The sequence below is a fragment of the Aulonocara sp. 'chitande type north' Nkhata Bay genome, linkage group LG5, assembly GCF_057382095.1.
Source record: "Aulonocara sp. 'chitande type north' Nkhata Bay isolate Kocher_YH1m ecotype deep benthic linkage group LG5, A_spYH_male_GT1.1, whole genome shotgun sequence".
Classification (NCBI taxonomy): domain Eukaryota; kingdom Metazoa; phylum Chordata; class Actinopteri; order Cichliformes; family Cichlidae; genus Aulonocara; species Aulonocara sp. 'chitande type north' Nkhata Bay.
The window spans coordinates 17,454,638-17,469,151 of NC_141348.1; the positions used below are offsets into that span (position 1 = coordinate 17,454,638).

The following is a 14,514-nucleotide window of genomic DNA, read 5'->3' on the forward strand; positions in this document are numbered from 1 at the left end:
AAAATAACAATACAAGTCAGGCTCAGACCACAACTGCCGATTATTTATTCAAATAGCTTTTAGCTGAATTCCAATGCAATTGAAAATCTTTACGACTGTGATTTAATTTACACTCCACCAAAGCTCCAGTGATATAAATAATAACAGTATTTCACCACCCACACACCACCACGATTGCGAAGGGAACTACACATAGAGAATCCTTAATGTTGTAGCCAAATTGAGTGTCCTTCACTCTCAAAGTAGCAGTACTACTCTATTACTAGCCATACTCACACAAGCCCTGCTCTGAAGAAGAGTGCTGCTGGGCTGTGGCTGTGGAGCCACATCTTGCACTGGGTTGCTGCTTCTGTCAAATTAGATACTCTTTGTTTTTGAAAAAGAAAACAAAAGAGATCACCGTGGTTCTGATTGGTGTATCGAATCTGGCAGAGCCAGCAGGGGCAGTTGTGCTGGCTTTGAAAGATGCAGGTATGCCCTAGGTTTGGTTTTTGGCTAAGAGGAACTCTGATTCTTAGCTCCTGTTCACATTAAAGCAGCTGAAAGCAGTATATATTTCACTTCACTAATAGAATAAGGTGTCACTCTTGGTCGTACAACCCTTATATGTGTTCAGTAATTTTGCACAAACATTTCACTTAAGTTGTCTGCCAGTGAAAAATGTGCACAGAGCCATTTTTATGTAAATACACAATTTACACTTGGACAATAAGGGGTCTAGTGTAATATGACAGGGAACACCAATTATTTTCCTTTTATCGCTGAACAATGTTTATCTATAGCGACTGCTTCAATGCTTTTCCATAATCGCCTCCAGGCAGATTTGCACTGTAGTGCACAAAAGAATGTCATTTGCATTTTATCCCACAAAGAAAACTCTCCTAGAACACGTGGGTTTGTTTACTTGCTCCTGCAGTGATTGAATACTTCCATTCTGACCAACAGATAAAATGTCAAAGGAGCAACGTGATCAATATTAATATGTTAATGTTGAAAGAAATCACTGTGTGCCATCAATGTGGTCAGCTGATTTGGGGAACAAAAGGATTCAAGGACTCTCCACTGGATTATGTTTGTGTAAAGTGAGCACAATATGCTACAATCTAATTAAAAGTTTTCTTCAGCCACCTACCTATAATGAATGTTCTCAAACTCTCACGGGCCAGTGCTACCACTCAGCCTTCTAGTAGATGTACATTTGGTTTAAATTAGAAAATCCTAGAAGATTTTTTAAAAAGTTGCCCTCTGACTTTGAGGTCAAGGTCACTGGGATTCTCACTCTTCCGAGACTTTTAGTAGATGCATTTATAGTATTCATTTGCAAAATTGTTACTGCCTTCTGCTCAAGCTATTGTATTCACAAACTTGTCGCATGCTGGCCTGGCAGGGGGACAGCTATAGGTCATCAACCTTTTATGGATGAGAGGTAAAATGATTATATCATTATTACTTCTGATTAGCGTCATTAAAATACATTAAAATAGTAAGCGGATGGTCACTGGTCAGGAGCAGGACAAGATCGCAGTTACATGTATCCAACCAGCAAAAAGTTGACTGCATGAAAGTAACACATTACTAGAAAGAAAAACTTGTCAAAGTTGTAAAATGTTTGTTTGCAGCAGCTCACAGCCATGACTGGGAGGAGCTTTTTAAAACTTTCTCCTTACTGAACATTTTAGTAATTCCAGTGTTCAATTACAATGCTTCCCTGTGAAAAAGCTAAAAAAAAAAAAAAGTTCTGAGGGAAAAAAATGAGTTCTTCTTCTGAAGATAACTAAGCTCAAAGAATAGCCACATGCTTATTTTTAATTCTGTTTAACTGACTCTGCCCACCACAGTCCTTTTTTTTTTTAAAGCGCTTTGTTAGCGTCTTCTCCTCTAGAGATCAATTCTGCCATTTCCTCAAAGTGACAAGTTTATAGTGGCAACACTTTCTGTGAGTTCAGCCTGCATTGATCCCTTGCCCTTGTGCTCTATTGTTGAGGATTAGAAGAACTTTTATTTGTTAGATCACAAACTTCATCTCCAGGCTGTTCACTAAAGAGAAGTCATCAGGGAACTGAGACAGGGAGAAATAAAGAGGATGAGAGATGAGTTTGTACCATACACAAAGTGCTTAGTTTGACAATATGGGTTTGTTTCTTGTACATGCTCGTCTCTCAGTGGTATGTCAATAGTGCAATATGAAAGAAAAGCTGCAAAGTTACACAACAAACCGACCAAAATAACAATGCACACATCTAGGTGCAAACAGTGACAGCTTGACTGTGAAATGCTTATTTTTATCCTCGGCGGCAGAATAATCCCCGCTTTACATGAGAAGTGACTCACCAGCATAAACTGATTTAATTGTTCAGCTGTGAAATGAGCACGTGCTTAAAATATTGATTTCAAGAACTTCTTCCAAATTAGATTTGAAACTGTTTACAGAGCAGGAGAAACCTCTGTCTGCAGGCTGGGTTTGCAGGGGGGCTCAGTTTGAATCCAACAGATTCAAATTCCACGTTCACCATGTGCCTGTATGGATTCTCTCCAGATACTCCACAGACATGCTTATTACATTAATAGGTGAGCCTAAATTGGTTGTACTGTAGGTGTGAATGTGAGTACATCTGTCTGTTTCAGCCTTGCGATAGACTGGGGACCTGTCCAATATTCACCCCACATCTTATCAAATGACAGCTGGAATCGCTTCCAGCCCTACCCCGCAATCTTGATTTGGATAAGCAGTTAAGAAAATGGATGAGTTTCTGTCACATTAAAATAATTTGGTACTAAACTTTCAATAATTTCTGTCAGACGTTAGGGCTGACTCCAAAAAGTGGCAAATTTATTTCACAGTAAGCAGGAAGACAGCTATTTTGGCCAATGCATCCAAACTTTGGATGTTGCCTTCAAGGTGCTGCACTGACGAATCAAAATGCACAGAGGCTCCACTAGCTGACTGATTTTTGCTACAGCTGAGCAAATTATCTCCTTAAAGAAAAAAAAATGCACAAAAAAAATCATATGAGATACGACAACTCTACAGTTTAGATTTAAATTAAAGCCAAGTGATTCGTGCTGTGGAGCAACACTTCACATGCAACTGAGTCAGTGCTATCACAAAGAGCTGCAGGCCCATGAAGCAGGCGTCGCTGCAGTGAATATTCAGCAGGATGCAAGCTGAGGATATTCCTCCCTCGATTGAGCAACCCACGACAAAACGTGAAATGGACACAGTGGACCAGCAGGTCTATTTCACATTTTGCTTTGCCTCTCCAAAATGTGAAATGGACACCCATGCAGAAATTGCATTACAAATAGGGGCAGATAATATATTTAAAGCCATAAAGTTGGTAGTGAGCAAAAAACTTATGAAGTACATCCCAGGGTCTGTAAATTGTCAGAATCAATTAAGCTAGGCGGTTTATATGTATATATGTTTATATGTACATACATGTAAATGTGTTATGTCTGTTTAAATGCTTTCCTGTGATTATTTTCATGTTGGCTCAAAATAAAATATTACCCTCTGCTGTTCCTACAACTTCTGCTTGCGTGTCCATTTCACATTTTGGACAGGCAAAGCCTGAAATGGACACAGTGGTCTGTTTCAGGCTTTGTCGTGACATCGGGTTGGAATGAGATATCTGTTATACTGTTTAGTACTACAAATCCAGTAGAGCTCATTTAAAATTAATTACGTAAAAGTAATAATTAATTTTAGAAGGTTTTGTGAAAATAAAGTATTGGCCTAGACCAGGGGTGGGCAAGTCCAGGCCTCGAGGGCCGGTGTCCCACAGGATTTAGATATGACCCTGGGTCAACACACCTGAATCACATGATTAGTTCATTACCAGCCTCTGGAGAACTTAAGGACATGTTGAGGAGGTCATTTAGCCATTTAAATTAGCTGTGTTGGTTCAAGGACACATCTAAAACCTGCAGGACACCGGCCCTTGAGGCCTGGAGTTGCCCACCCCTGGCTTAGACCCACAAAGATCATTAATGAGTTGGATCCAACCTGTGTTTCTGTACAACACTTTGGGCAAACGTTTTGTTTTTAAACGTGCTATATAAATAAACTGGATTTGGATTTGGATTTGAACCCAAGATTCACAGGATATTTATTATGTGGATTTACAATTCGGCACTACCACTCAAATCATATCCCTTTAGATTCATGACGTATAACATAAGTACCCACATAAATGAAAAATAATGAAGAATATGTCACAACCACTGAAAGAAACACCAGTGCCGTGGGGGAAAAGACAATATTCCAAACTAACAAACACTTCACTACACTTTGGGGTTGCATTTATCTCTGCTGTCCCACAGGAAACAGTGACAACAGCATTAAAGCTATTTACTTTTTGGCAAGATAAAAGGAATTGCAATCCCAGGACTCTATAAAATAAAGATATATTTTAGGAAGATACTATTTATTGACTTGCTTCTGCTTCGAAATGACAGCTCTCAACTTGTTCTCCATGCAGAGTGTAGGGATGGAAGGAGTGATGGGATGCGGCGTAAGTTTGTTATAGACTATGCAGTATTATTTGTTTACAAAAATAGGAGGCACAGTTAAATGGGTTTAGAAACAGCTCAGGAGTGGTTTCTGACATGGGCTCAACACTCAACACGGGCGACAAAAAGAGAGAATCAGCAATTTCCAGTTGAGGTGAGAGTGTCAGCCTGCTAGAAGAAATTAAAAAAAGGAGTGGTGTGGAGCTATACTGCAGTACTCGAATGCTTCTATTTCAGTACCCTTGCACTTCAATGTATAATCGCTGTCCCTATGGTGACAGCTGCACAAATCATTAGCTTCATAAACGTATACAGTGATTCAATATACAGCCTGCAGCTATGAAAAGACCCAGTAAATCTTGACTAGACATATCTGCATCAAGGATGCTCCACAACAGCTTCAGTGTACACCACAAGAATGGATTTGCTCAACAGACAGCAGTTTCACCTGTCAATCATCTGAACATCTGTCTACGTGTGAAAAATGTGCATATTTTTTTTTCTTCCTGAAGCTTCGACAGCTGTCTGTCACTATTAGAAGTAATATGTCAAAAACAGCACATTCAGTAGTTTGTACCAAACAAGGTGTGTGGACATATGTGTTTGCTGTAATGAGCAGGTGTTGGAGGACTTTGTAAAATCTGTAACTAAGTTTCAGTTCAGACTGAATCTGCACATTTTGTTGTTGTCCTGTCCTCTCCCGAAAATATGTTACAGTTATTCTTGATAAAAAGAAGCCAGAATCAAATATTTAATTATCACCTGTATTGTTCAAGGATTGTTATAAAGTTTGAGGACAAAATGCCAAATTCATAGAGCAACACAATCACAATAAAAAAGAAAGTAGGCCTTCTTTCAGACCCAAGGTTTTATGTATCAAGGCAACATAAAAACAGCAAGACTTTTGAGTCATGGAACAGGACAGAACCTGAATGAACTGAAACAACACTGTAAAGAACAGTTGACCAATGAGAGACTGATGAGTTCATACAGAAAATGATTACTTCGGCTTATTGCTGCTAAAGGTGGTTCTACAGTGACAATCATGTGGTGTACTATTTTCACACATTCTGCATTGTGGCTTAGTTTTTATTCGACACATAATGAAACAGTGTCTCGTGTTGCTGGTCGTGTGAGTTTGTCACTGAATAATTTTACCTTTGGTAAGGACAAGATAATTATGTATTATATACTGACACATAACATATCATTTTATTATCTCTGTATGTCTTAATTTTGCTGCCATGTACAGTAATTACAGCTAATTAATTTTTATAAGTTACCCTAAAGAAACATTTTAAATGCTGTAAAATGTAGAACGCTGTCACACAGAGCGGTGGTAATAATTTGATGCGAGCTAATCAAAGCTTCGTCCTTTCCTTTCTTTAATTGACGACCTCCTGTTACATCTATTTTATTGGCGCCAGTAATTTACTGCAGTGGTGCCATATGGATACATGCTTGGCCAGATTTCATGAGAGTTTAGCATTAATAAACAACTGGTTATAATTAAAAATGTTACTTACATTATAACTTATAAATGTAATTAACATTTTCACTTGACTGCAGTTTTACACTTTGCCCTTTTTCCATCTTCCAGTCCATCGTTTTCTATTTGACAGCACTAATATCCAGTTGAGGGAATATGTTTTAGTTCCATAAGCAACCACACTATGAAAACATGATATTTTTACAGAGCATTAACTAAACCAGCGCTGAGCTATTGTTTTAGATACATCACTATTTTAAACGATAAAACATACCAATATTCAATTAACAAAAAATATAATTATTTATGTGGTGGACTGTAATAACCAAAGGGTGTCACAGTGTTGTTTGAGTGTACTGCTACAAAACCCAGTTAAGTCTATTCTGTTGCATTCTCCCATGTAACAAGACTGCTGCAGAGGGCAACTGCTAGCAGTAAATTAACCTTCCACCGATCACAGTTTTAATCTATTCTAATGTCGTCTATAAAAATCTCCATGAGTGATGGAAGTGAACTTAAAAGCCATCAAATATGTCTGCCAAATTTTGTTCTTCTAAAGGTGAACCCTGAGACACAGTGAAGAAACTGAAGCCTATGCCAAATTGGCTATTAGTCCTTGTGACAGCACTTTCTAGGACAGTGCAAACAGGGAATCCAATAAAGTCACTCCCCTGATCTCACACTGAGTAACTGCGCTGTCTGAGGCTCATTCAGCTTCCTCTAAAATATCCCATCGCACCACTAAACCCTAACAAGTACTGTACAAGCGCCCAAAGTGTGTCATTCCTGCATGTTTTGAATGTTACGTTGACACTGTGAAAGCTGGATAACTGTCTGCGACAGTCATATGAAGAAGCACAGAGAGATTATTTATCTCTTTTATTGCTCTGTTTAGCAGAATGGCAAAAAGGACAGGGTGAGAGAGCGATAACGACTAAACTACAGTCCAGGTGAGCTTCATACAAGATGCTACAAAGGCACAAGATACACCAATGCAAACAAGGACTAACTCAAATCTGTATCTGATGATTTCCTATGAGCCAAGACATTATTTTGGTTAAAGAAAAAAATCTGTGAATTTGTTGCAACTGTGACAGCTGCACTGATTATATTTCAAATACTAGTTCATAGTGCTAAAATACAGAAAACTAAGAAATGAAGTGAAGTAAAACACAACCAAATTTGGAAAGTAATAAGCTCATCCGGGACAATCAGGATCAGAAAAAGAAAGATTTGAATAAAAGATTCATTTTTTAAAAAAGGTTTAGTTTTTGTTCTCTTACAAGTACAACGCAAAGCATTAGCATTAGCATTAGAAAATGAAAATGACATTTGACAAAGCATTTTGAATGCTGGCCTTATCAAACTGCAAATTGGAAAAAGAGGAAAATGAAAGAAAGAAACATTCAGATATAAAAAACAATACCAAGAAAGCAGCTTCAAGAGACAGAGAGACAAGAAAGAAGGCTTTCAAGATTCAAAGATTCCAAGATTAAGAAAAAAATCATATATTTGAAGAAATAAAATTATAATTCAATGAAAGGGGAAGCTAAAAAGAGAAAATAAACAATAAACAAAAATAAAAGCTACAGCTCTGCCTTTTGTCATTATCAAACAGGAAAATCTCCCTCTGCTCTTATGGAGAAATATAATCTTTGTTTTTGAAATATCTGGGCCATGGTTTCCATGGTGAAGTGACTTAAGAGGAGGTGTGGCTGCTCATTTATCCACTGGAAGGCTCACATCACTACTGGGGTCATCCCTCTGGTGAAACCCCACCCCCACCCCCACTCTCAAGCCATTCACCAGGCATCAGTAGTGAGAAGCTTCATTTGTTTCAATAGGCTATAAATCATCACTGTGCAGTCAAACGATCTTCCTTTCCTCAGTGATTACCTCAAAAATGCACCTTAAAAAGAATTGATTGACTCAAATGGTGTTGTTATGTGCATTATGTCTGTGTCTCAGCATAAGGTTGTCTCATTTTCTTCCTCTTTATTAAAGAACTTTGGTATGAAAAAAAATAAAACAATAAAATGTGCTTCACTTACTGTTGTGTGCGTGTCAGGTTTTTGATATTTTCTCCTACTCTGCAATTTCAGTCTCATTCTAAAGACACTGAGACACTTGACTGGGTGAATGCTCCCTGGAGATATTACTGCACAAGGATGAGCATGTGTGATGACAGGAATAGCTTCACCTTGAAACTTAAAGTCAAACTTGCACAAGACCTGCCGTGGACACTGCCACATTTGCAGGACAATGACATACACTGTATACTGTATGGCTCCTTTTTTAGTATGCTAATATATGACAGGAGCTTACTTTGCGATGCCAATCATTCCAGGCCGGAGTTGGGGAAAGTCACATTGATTATACAACAGGTACAGTACTTCACTGAATTACAGACACAGATTATTGAGCTAATCTGCTTGCAGGGTGTTTACTTTGATCGAAACAGAATATGTGAGTAGTTTTACCTGGTCCAGAGCAAAAGGAGGCAATCACAGCGAGTATGCAGACGTAACTGAGGTAGGGCATCCATGACACTCTATCCTGAAAGGAATCAGAGAGAGCAAGTGACATAATCAGTATTTTGTTATATATTACAGCTGCTGTACTGTGTGGTATTTAAATATTTTGCATTGTAAAAGTTTTGCTAATAAGTAATTACAGTTCAAGATTTTAATGATACTGAATGATGCAAAAAATGTTTCATAATAAAAGTGCTTTTTTTTAATATAAATATATGTACATTTATAGAATTTTGATGAATTTTAGAAGTTTGAGATTTGCAACTGTGTTAAAATCCATGTTTTCTCAGAATATATTTTTATGTTGCCTCTTCAGATATTGTATGTCTAGTATAAAGGACAGGAAGTGTGGCTTACCTGGAAATTAAGAAAAACTGTGAGTAGGCTGAAGAACACGGCCATGGAAAAGAAACCAAATATGAGAAGGGGCTTCCTGCCAATTCGTTCTATCACCAAGCCCTGGAGAAAAGACAGCATAATAAACAACAGGGTTTTGTATATCATTTTTGGCTGCAGAGTTAATTTTATCCAATTTATAGATCTGGGATCCACATGCCAATGGTCCACCATGATAAAGTTTATGACTATTAGAATTTGTCATTCCTTGTATGATTTGTAAAAAAAATTAACTGCACTCCGCCCATACAACCACTGAAAGCAGCCCATCCGCCCAATCACATCTCTTAACATGACCGGCCCCTCCCCTACCTTCACTGTCTAGAAAAGCTTTAGTGTGGAAGAAGTGGTGAGAAGATGGAGCTGGAAAGCTGAGAGAAAACTATAAAAAGGAAGTAAAAGCATAATGTGTCAAATTAACCAACATGTTAGCTATCGCAGCAGCTGCACCGTGAACAGTAGTACCAGAAACAACTAATAACCAGGCCTCACAAGTGACAGGAGGCTGCAGCTGCTAGCACCAGCTGTGGAGAATAGGCGAAGTGATGAGAAGGGTGAAATTAATGTGGTAAGAAAATTAATGGAGGAACATAATTAGGAAGAGAGAGATTCAAGGATTCAGGTAAAATGACAATGAGTCACTGCTAATAGCTAAAGTGTAGCTTCTCATTGTCACACGCTGCAGTGCAACAAAGAACTAACCCGACAACAACTGTGCCAAGCATGATATCAATAATCAAACAAAATGAAATGAAATATGAACATTATATGTGTACGCTATATATAGAGTGAGATATATCTCTGCTGAAACCTTTTCATTATTTAGAGACACATTCTTTATGTTGGCAGAGCTCATTACAGCCAGTTTTTGTAGCGTACTGACCTCTGGAATTTTATTTTTACTTGATCAGTGCAGGAGATAGATTAAAAACAAATAGTTAATGCTAATGGTTCTAGTGTAAAGTCTAGTAAAGCCATTAAAGGTCACTGATCATCAGTTTATCAGAGTGAGGGTTATGGTCCTGGCTTAAAAAGTTGGCCGACATATCTGTAAGGGAATTTGCCAGTTGGTCAGCACAACATCTGGGCATCTTTTAAGGTACTGTAGCTTTGCATAGGTTGACTCACTTTATAAAGGTCCAAATCAAATGTGTCCTGAAAGACCAGAAGTCATTACAATCACAGGACTTCCCAGAGTCTTTAAAGTGATTCTGCATTGTCTGACCTTAAGAACATTTGACTTTCCCGATAAATGAGATCTGATTGGCTCCTACTGGTCTCATGGGTAACCATATCACTGATTTAGATGGCATCATTTTGCAAAGTTGTCCTATCCCTCAAACCTTGCTGATATGCTGATTTACTTCACAGTTCACCCTGTGATTTGCTTCAGTGAAGCAAAGGCTTATATCCAAGAATTACCATCACAAATGGGATGGTCTGAGGTGCTGCCTATATATACAGTAACATATACATACAGATTTCATCATCCATAACACTGCATGTGGCTCATCAGTGATTCTGTCACAGTAGGTCTTTGACCGGGTCCGTCTAGATTATGGATGCAGCATGACCCATGACCCTATTCAAGTGCAGGCCACAGCTGCAGGCCTTCTTCCATCATAGTCTGTGTGAATTAAATGGCACTGCTCTTACCTCTTAAAACCAGTGGGACTTCATGACGTTGTGCAAAAAGGTCACTGTTATTTGTACAATATTTGTTCCCATACCAAGGGGCTTCTGAGTTGAGACTGAGAGGCAAAGATAGCGGGTGTTTATGTATGGTGTAGGGGAGGTGCTGAGCTTTCTTAAGAAGAAAACAGATTTTTTTTTTTATGTTCCAAGAATACATTGGCTTTAATTTTGCTTTTTTAAGCAGTTTCCTATTAGCATGTTGCAGAATATATCAGTCTTCATTTGTAAATGACTCCAAAAGCACTGCAGTTCACTTAGGATGTATGTGTACATGTGTGTAAATACAGTGTCCATACCCTACTAGTCCCTGTAGGCACCAACTATTAATCTTCTAGGCTCTACCCACACTGCAGAGGCACACGGATTTGCACACAGCAGCAAAACTCCAGTTCATTAAGACCTCTGAAGGTGCGAGAAGCTGAATATTTATAAGCCTTATTTTGTATTTATATGACACAAAGTGACAACACACATTTGTCTATTGTAGCTTTTGTGTGCTGTACAAAGATGGTAAAAAGAAAGTACACCCCCTGATCATTTTAAGGGTTTACATATCAGGACAATTTAAAAATCATCTAGTCCCTTCCAGGTCATAAACTTAGGTAAATACAACGTCAGATCAACAACACAACAGATTTCACAATGTCATTATTTATTTAAGAATATTTAAGCCACAATCTAGAAACAATGTGTGAAAAATTAAGTGCACCCGATGACTCAGTAGCTTGTAGAACCTCTGGCAGCAATAATTTGAAGTAATTACTGTCTGCATGAATTTATCAGTGTCACATGGTTTTGGGTGAATTCTGGCTGACTCCTCTTTACAGTGTTGCTTAAATTCATTGATGTTTGTGGGTATTTGTTTATGCATAGCCCTCTTAAGGTCTCCTAAGCTGTTGGACAGATGGCCTCAAATACTTTTGGTAGACAGAGGAGCTCACGTTCACCTCAACAACTTAACAATGTGCCCAGGTCGTGTGGTTGCAAAACACCCTTCCACCACCATGCTTAACAGTTGGCGTCAGGTGTTTGTGCTGATATGCTGCATTTCTTTTTGGCTTAACGTGGAGCTCTGCATTAGGGCTAAACAGATGCAATTTTGCAAACTTAAGCCATGCTGGTATGTCCTTTTTAGAGAAAAAATTACATAGCAACCAGATTTCTCATTGCAAACAGTCTTTTTCTAATTGCACTGTCATGAACTTAAACATTCAACATGCTAACTGAGGCCTATAAAGCTAGAGACATAGTTTCGGTTTCTGTGGCTTCAGGGGGTGAATTTGCTGGGGAATCCACTCTTGGAAAAATTGGCAATGTTCTTGAATCTTTTCCACTTGATGGAAACAGCCTTATGACACTTCCCACACTGATGGGCGGCAACAATTGCTTCTTCATTCATTCTTCATTGCATGTACTTGTACTGACATATACCTAAATGTTCCAAAGCAGCAAACTGTCAAAGCTTTTGCAAAAGTGCTCACACTTGCTGACTGATGATCAGTTAACCAAGTGCATTTAATTAGCAGCACAGAGCTGCTACTTACCTTCTTAATTCCCATGGAAGAAGAAAGGGTGTACTTAAGCCGCTTTTCTATTAGTACCTACTCCACCAGGGTTCCAAGCGATACGAGGTGATTCAAAAATGTGACATCAACAGACTACATGCCAAAGATTGGCTAGTCAGTGACATCGCTCAATTAGTCATGAGAGCGTCTCCTTCACAAAAATCAAAACTACCATTGCGTTTTTTATAGGGCTGCATATGTGAAAACTTTCTGTAAAGTCCTGCTGCTGAGGTTAGATTCTACAAGCTATCAAATGAGGTGTTTTTGTGTAATCTTCATTAAGTAAATAATGTCATACTATAATATGTCACATCTTGTGAGTTATCTTACGATCTGGACCAGATGATTTTTGCATGTAAAACCTAAGAATTGAAAGACAGTGCACTTTTTATCATGACTGTCACAGACGTGATCTGGCAGACATCATTTTTTCATTGTGTCATTCCTATAAAGCAGTTTGAACAGTTACGTTTTATTTTGCTGCTTTAATGTGGCTTAATATCATGTCACGCTCAGTTTTAATAAGCAAACTTCACAAACTTATAAAAAGATCTTCTAGCTAATGATAATGTCTCAGTAACTCTGAGAATGACTTAATCATACAGCTCCTAGCTTAAAAATAAGATACATTTATATAGAGAGTCATAAATATATGTATTTATTTTCATATGACTTGCAGCAAAACCAAATATGATTATGTGTTTCTGTGTCAGGAGTATTTGTGCCTATAAATAACACACTTAAGTACTGATTAAACAGGATTAAATGACAGCTCTAACAGAATAATACTCACAACCTAATATACTCTTTCTTGGCAGGCTTGACAGAGGTCAGAATGGAAACTTCAGCTGTCACGGTTGGCAGGATTAAAACGTCATGCCACTCTTCATCACATCAAAAAGCAGATGAGCCATTCAAGACAACTGGCCACAGCTTAAGGGCCCACCGGCCATTCTGTCTGTATAAACACTGAAAATCATTGATCATTAAAAAACAATCTCAGCTAAAAGTAAATCCACATTTTACTGTTTGGATCTTTTATTGTAGATTCAAATGCTTCATCACTACCAGAAGACCCATTTTGCTATTTCAAGATAACTTGCTTGTTTTGCCAAAGGGTTACATGTGTGACGACATGCCCAGATGTGCATGAAATAATGTGGGTTGGCATGCAGTCCTCGGCTCTTGTATGTTAACCAGCCTTATAGTGACAAGTCTGCCACAATGAAAGGGCGATTGCCCAGTAGGTCACTAGTAAACATGGCAGGTTTCTTAAAGGAGTTACAGTAGATTTGTTTGTGAATAACAAATTTATTTCAATAAAGCTTAGCATGTTATCGTAAAAATGCTTAATGATACATTTAGATCTAGATTGAGGAGGAAAAGAGAAGAGTCCATCAGTAGCTGATGAATAGTACAGAACTGACTGTAGGGACTGGAACACATAGATGCTTAATTGTTAAATTGGAAATTGGGCTTTCCAGTATAAAGGCTTCAGGATGCCAGCAGAAGTAGCATAAAGAGTAATGAAGTCCATGTAGGAAAGACATTTGGCTGGATGGATGAGTAACATGCACGGCTTTCATTCCAGAGTGTTTCATTCATTTTATTCCAGGTGTTTATATCTCATGTAAGAACAAAAGGCATCTTAAGGGAGCTAAAAACATGGTTTGGGTTAAAATAGATCCTTTTGTAATATTAGTGACATGTTACAAAGCCTTTTTTCCAGATCTGCAAGGAAACTTTTCTTTCTGCCCAAAAACAATTTGTTCTGATATGCACGACAAGCAAGTCCCATCTAGGTTCGTTACATTTTCTGTCATCTGGAAATAAGATCTGTTGCAATCTGTACTGCTTGAAGTTGCCCCCTCATTTATGTCATGGGTTTCTTTTTGTGTCCAGCTCGTGTGTTTTCGGTTCGATGAGCACCTTTTCTCAATTTGTTTGTGTTTTGTCTGTTTGCATGCTTTTTTTCCTAAGCTACCTAAGCTGCATTGACATTTCTCAGGAACTATTTGTCTCTAAACTATTTCACTGTAATCTTTCAGTAGATTCTTTCCATCTTGCCATGTGCCCTGTCGGTGGAAAAATCGAGTATAAAAAGAGCTTTTTAATATATAGCTCGAGAAGAAAAATACTCAAATACAAGCATTCTAGTGCCTTAATGAGCTGAGGACAGAAGGATTGCATTAGCTAGTGACATTGTCAAAGGGGAACTGCTAATCAAACAGCGTTAAACTCTGCATAGGTCATTTGATTTAAATCATAATAGTTAGCTTGTTATATGTTCGTTTCTCTTAGTCATTAATTCAGTTTAAAATGT

General features: G+C 38.1%; 1 protein-coding gene across 4 annotated transcripts in view; it reads right to left on the bottom strand.

The window, feature by feature from the left end:
* slc2a9l2 (solute carrier family 2 member 9, like 2) overlaps nt 1-14,514 on the bottom strand; it is a 108,413-nt gene that overhangs the window by 25,922 nt on the left and 67,977 nt on the right. For all 4 annotated transcript variants that reach the window (XM_086291715.1, XM_086291716.1, XM_086291717.1 and 1 more), the window contains exons 10-11: nt 8,893-8,994; nt 8,482-8,557 (exon numbers count right to left, since the gene is read on the bottom strand). In XM_086291715.1, the coding sequence (XP_086147841.1) occupies nt 8,482-8,557; nt 8,893-8,994 (178 nt within the window). The remainder of the gene's footprint in view (nt 1-8,481; nt 8,558-8,892; nt 8,995-14,514) is intronic.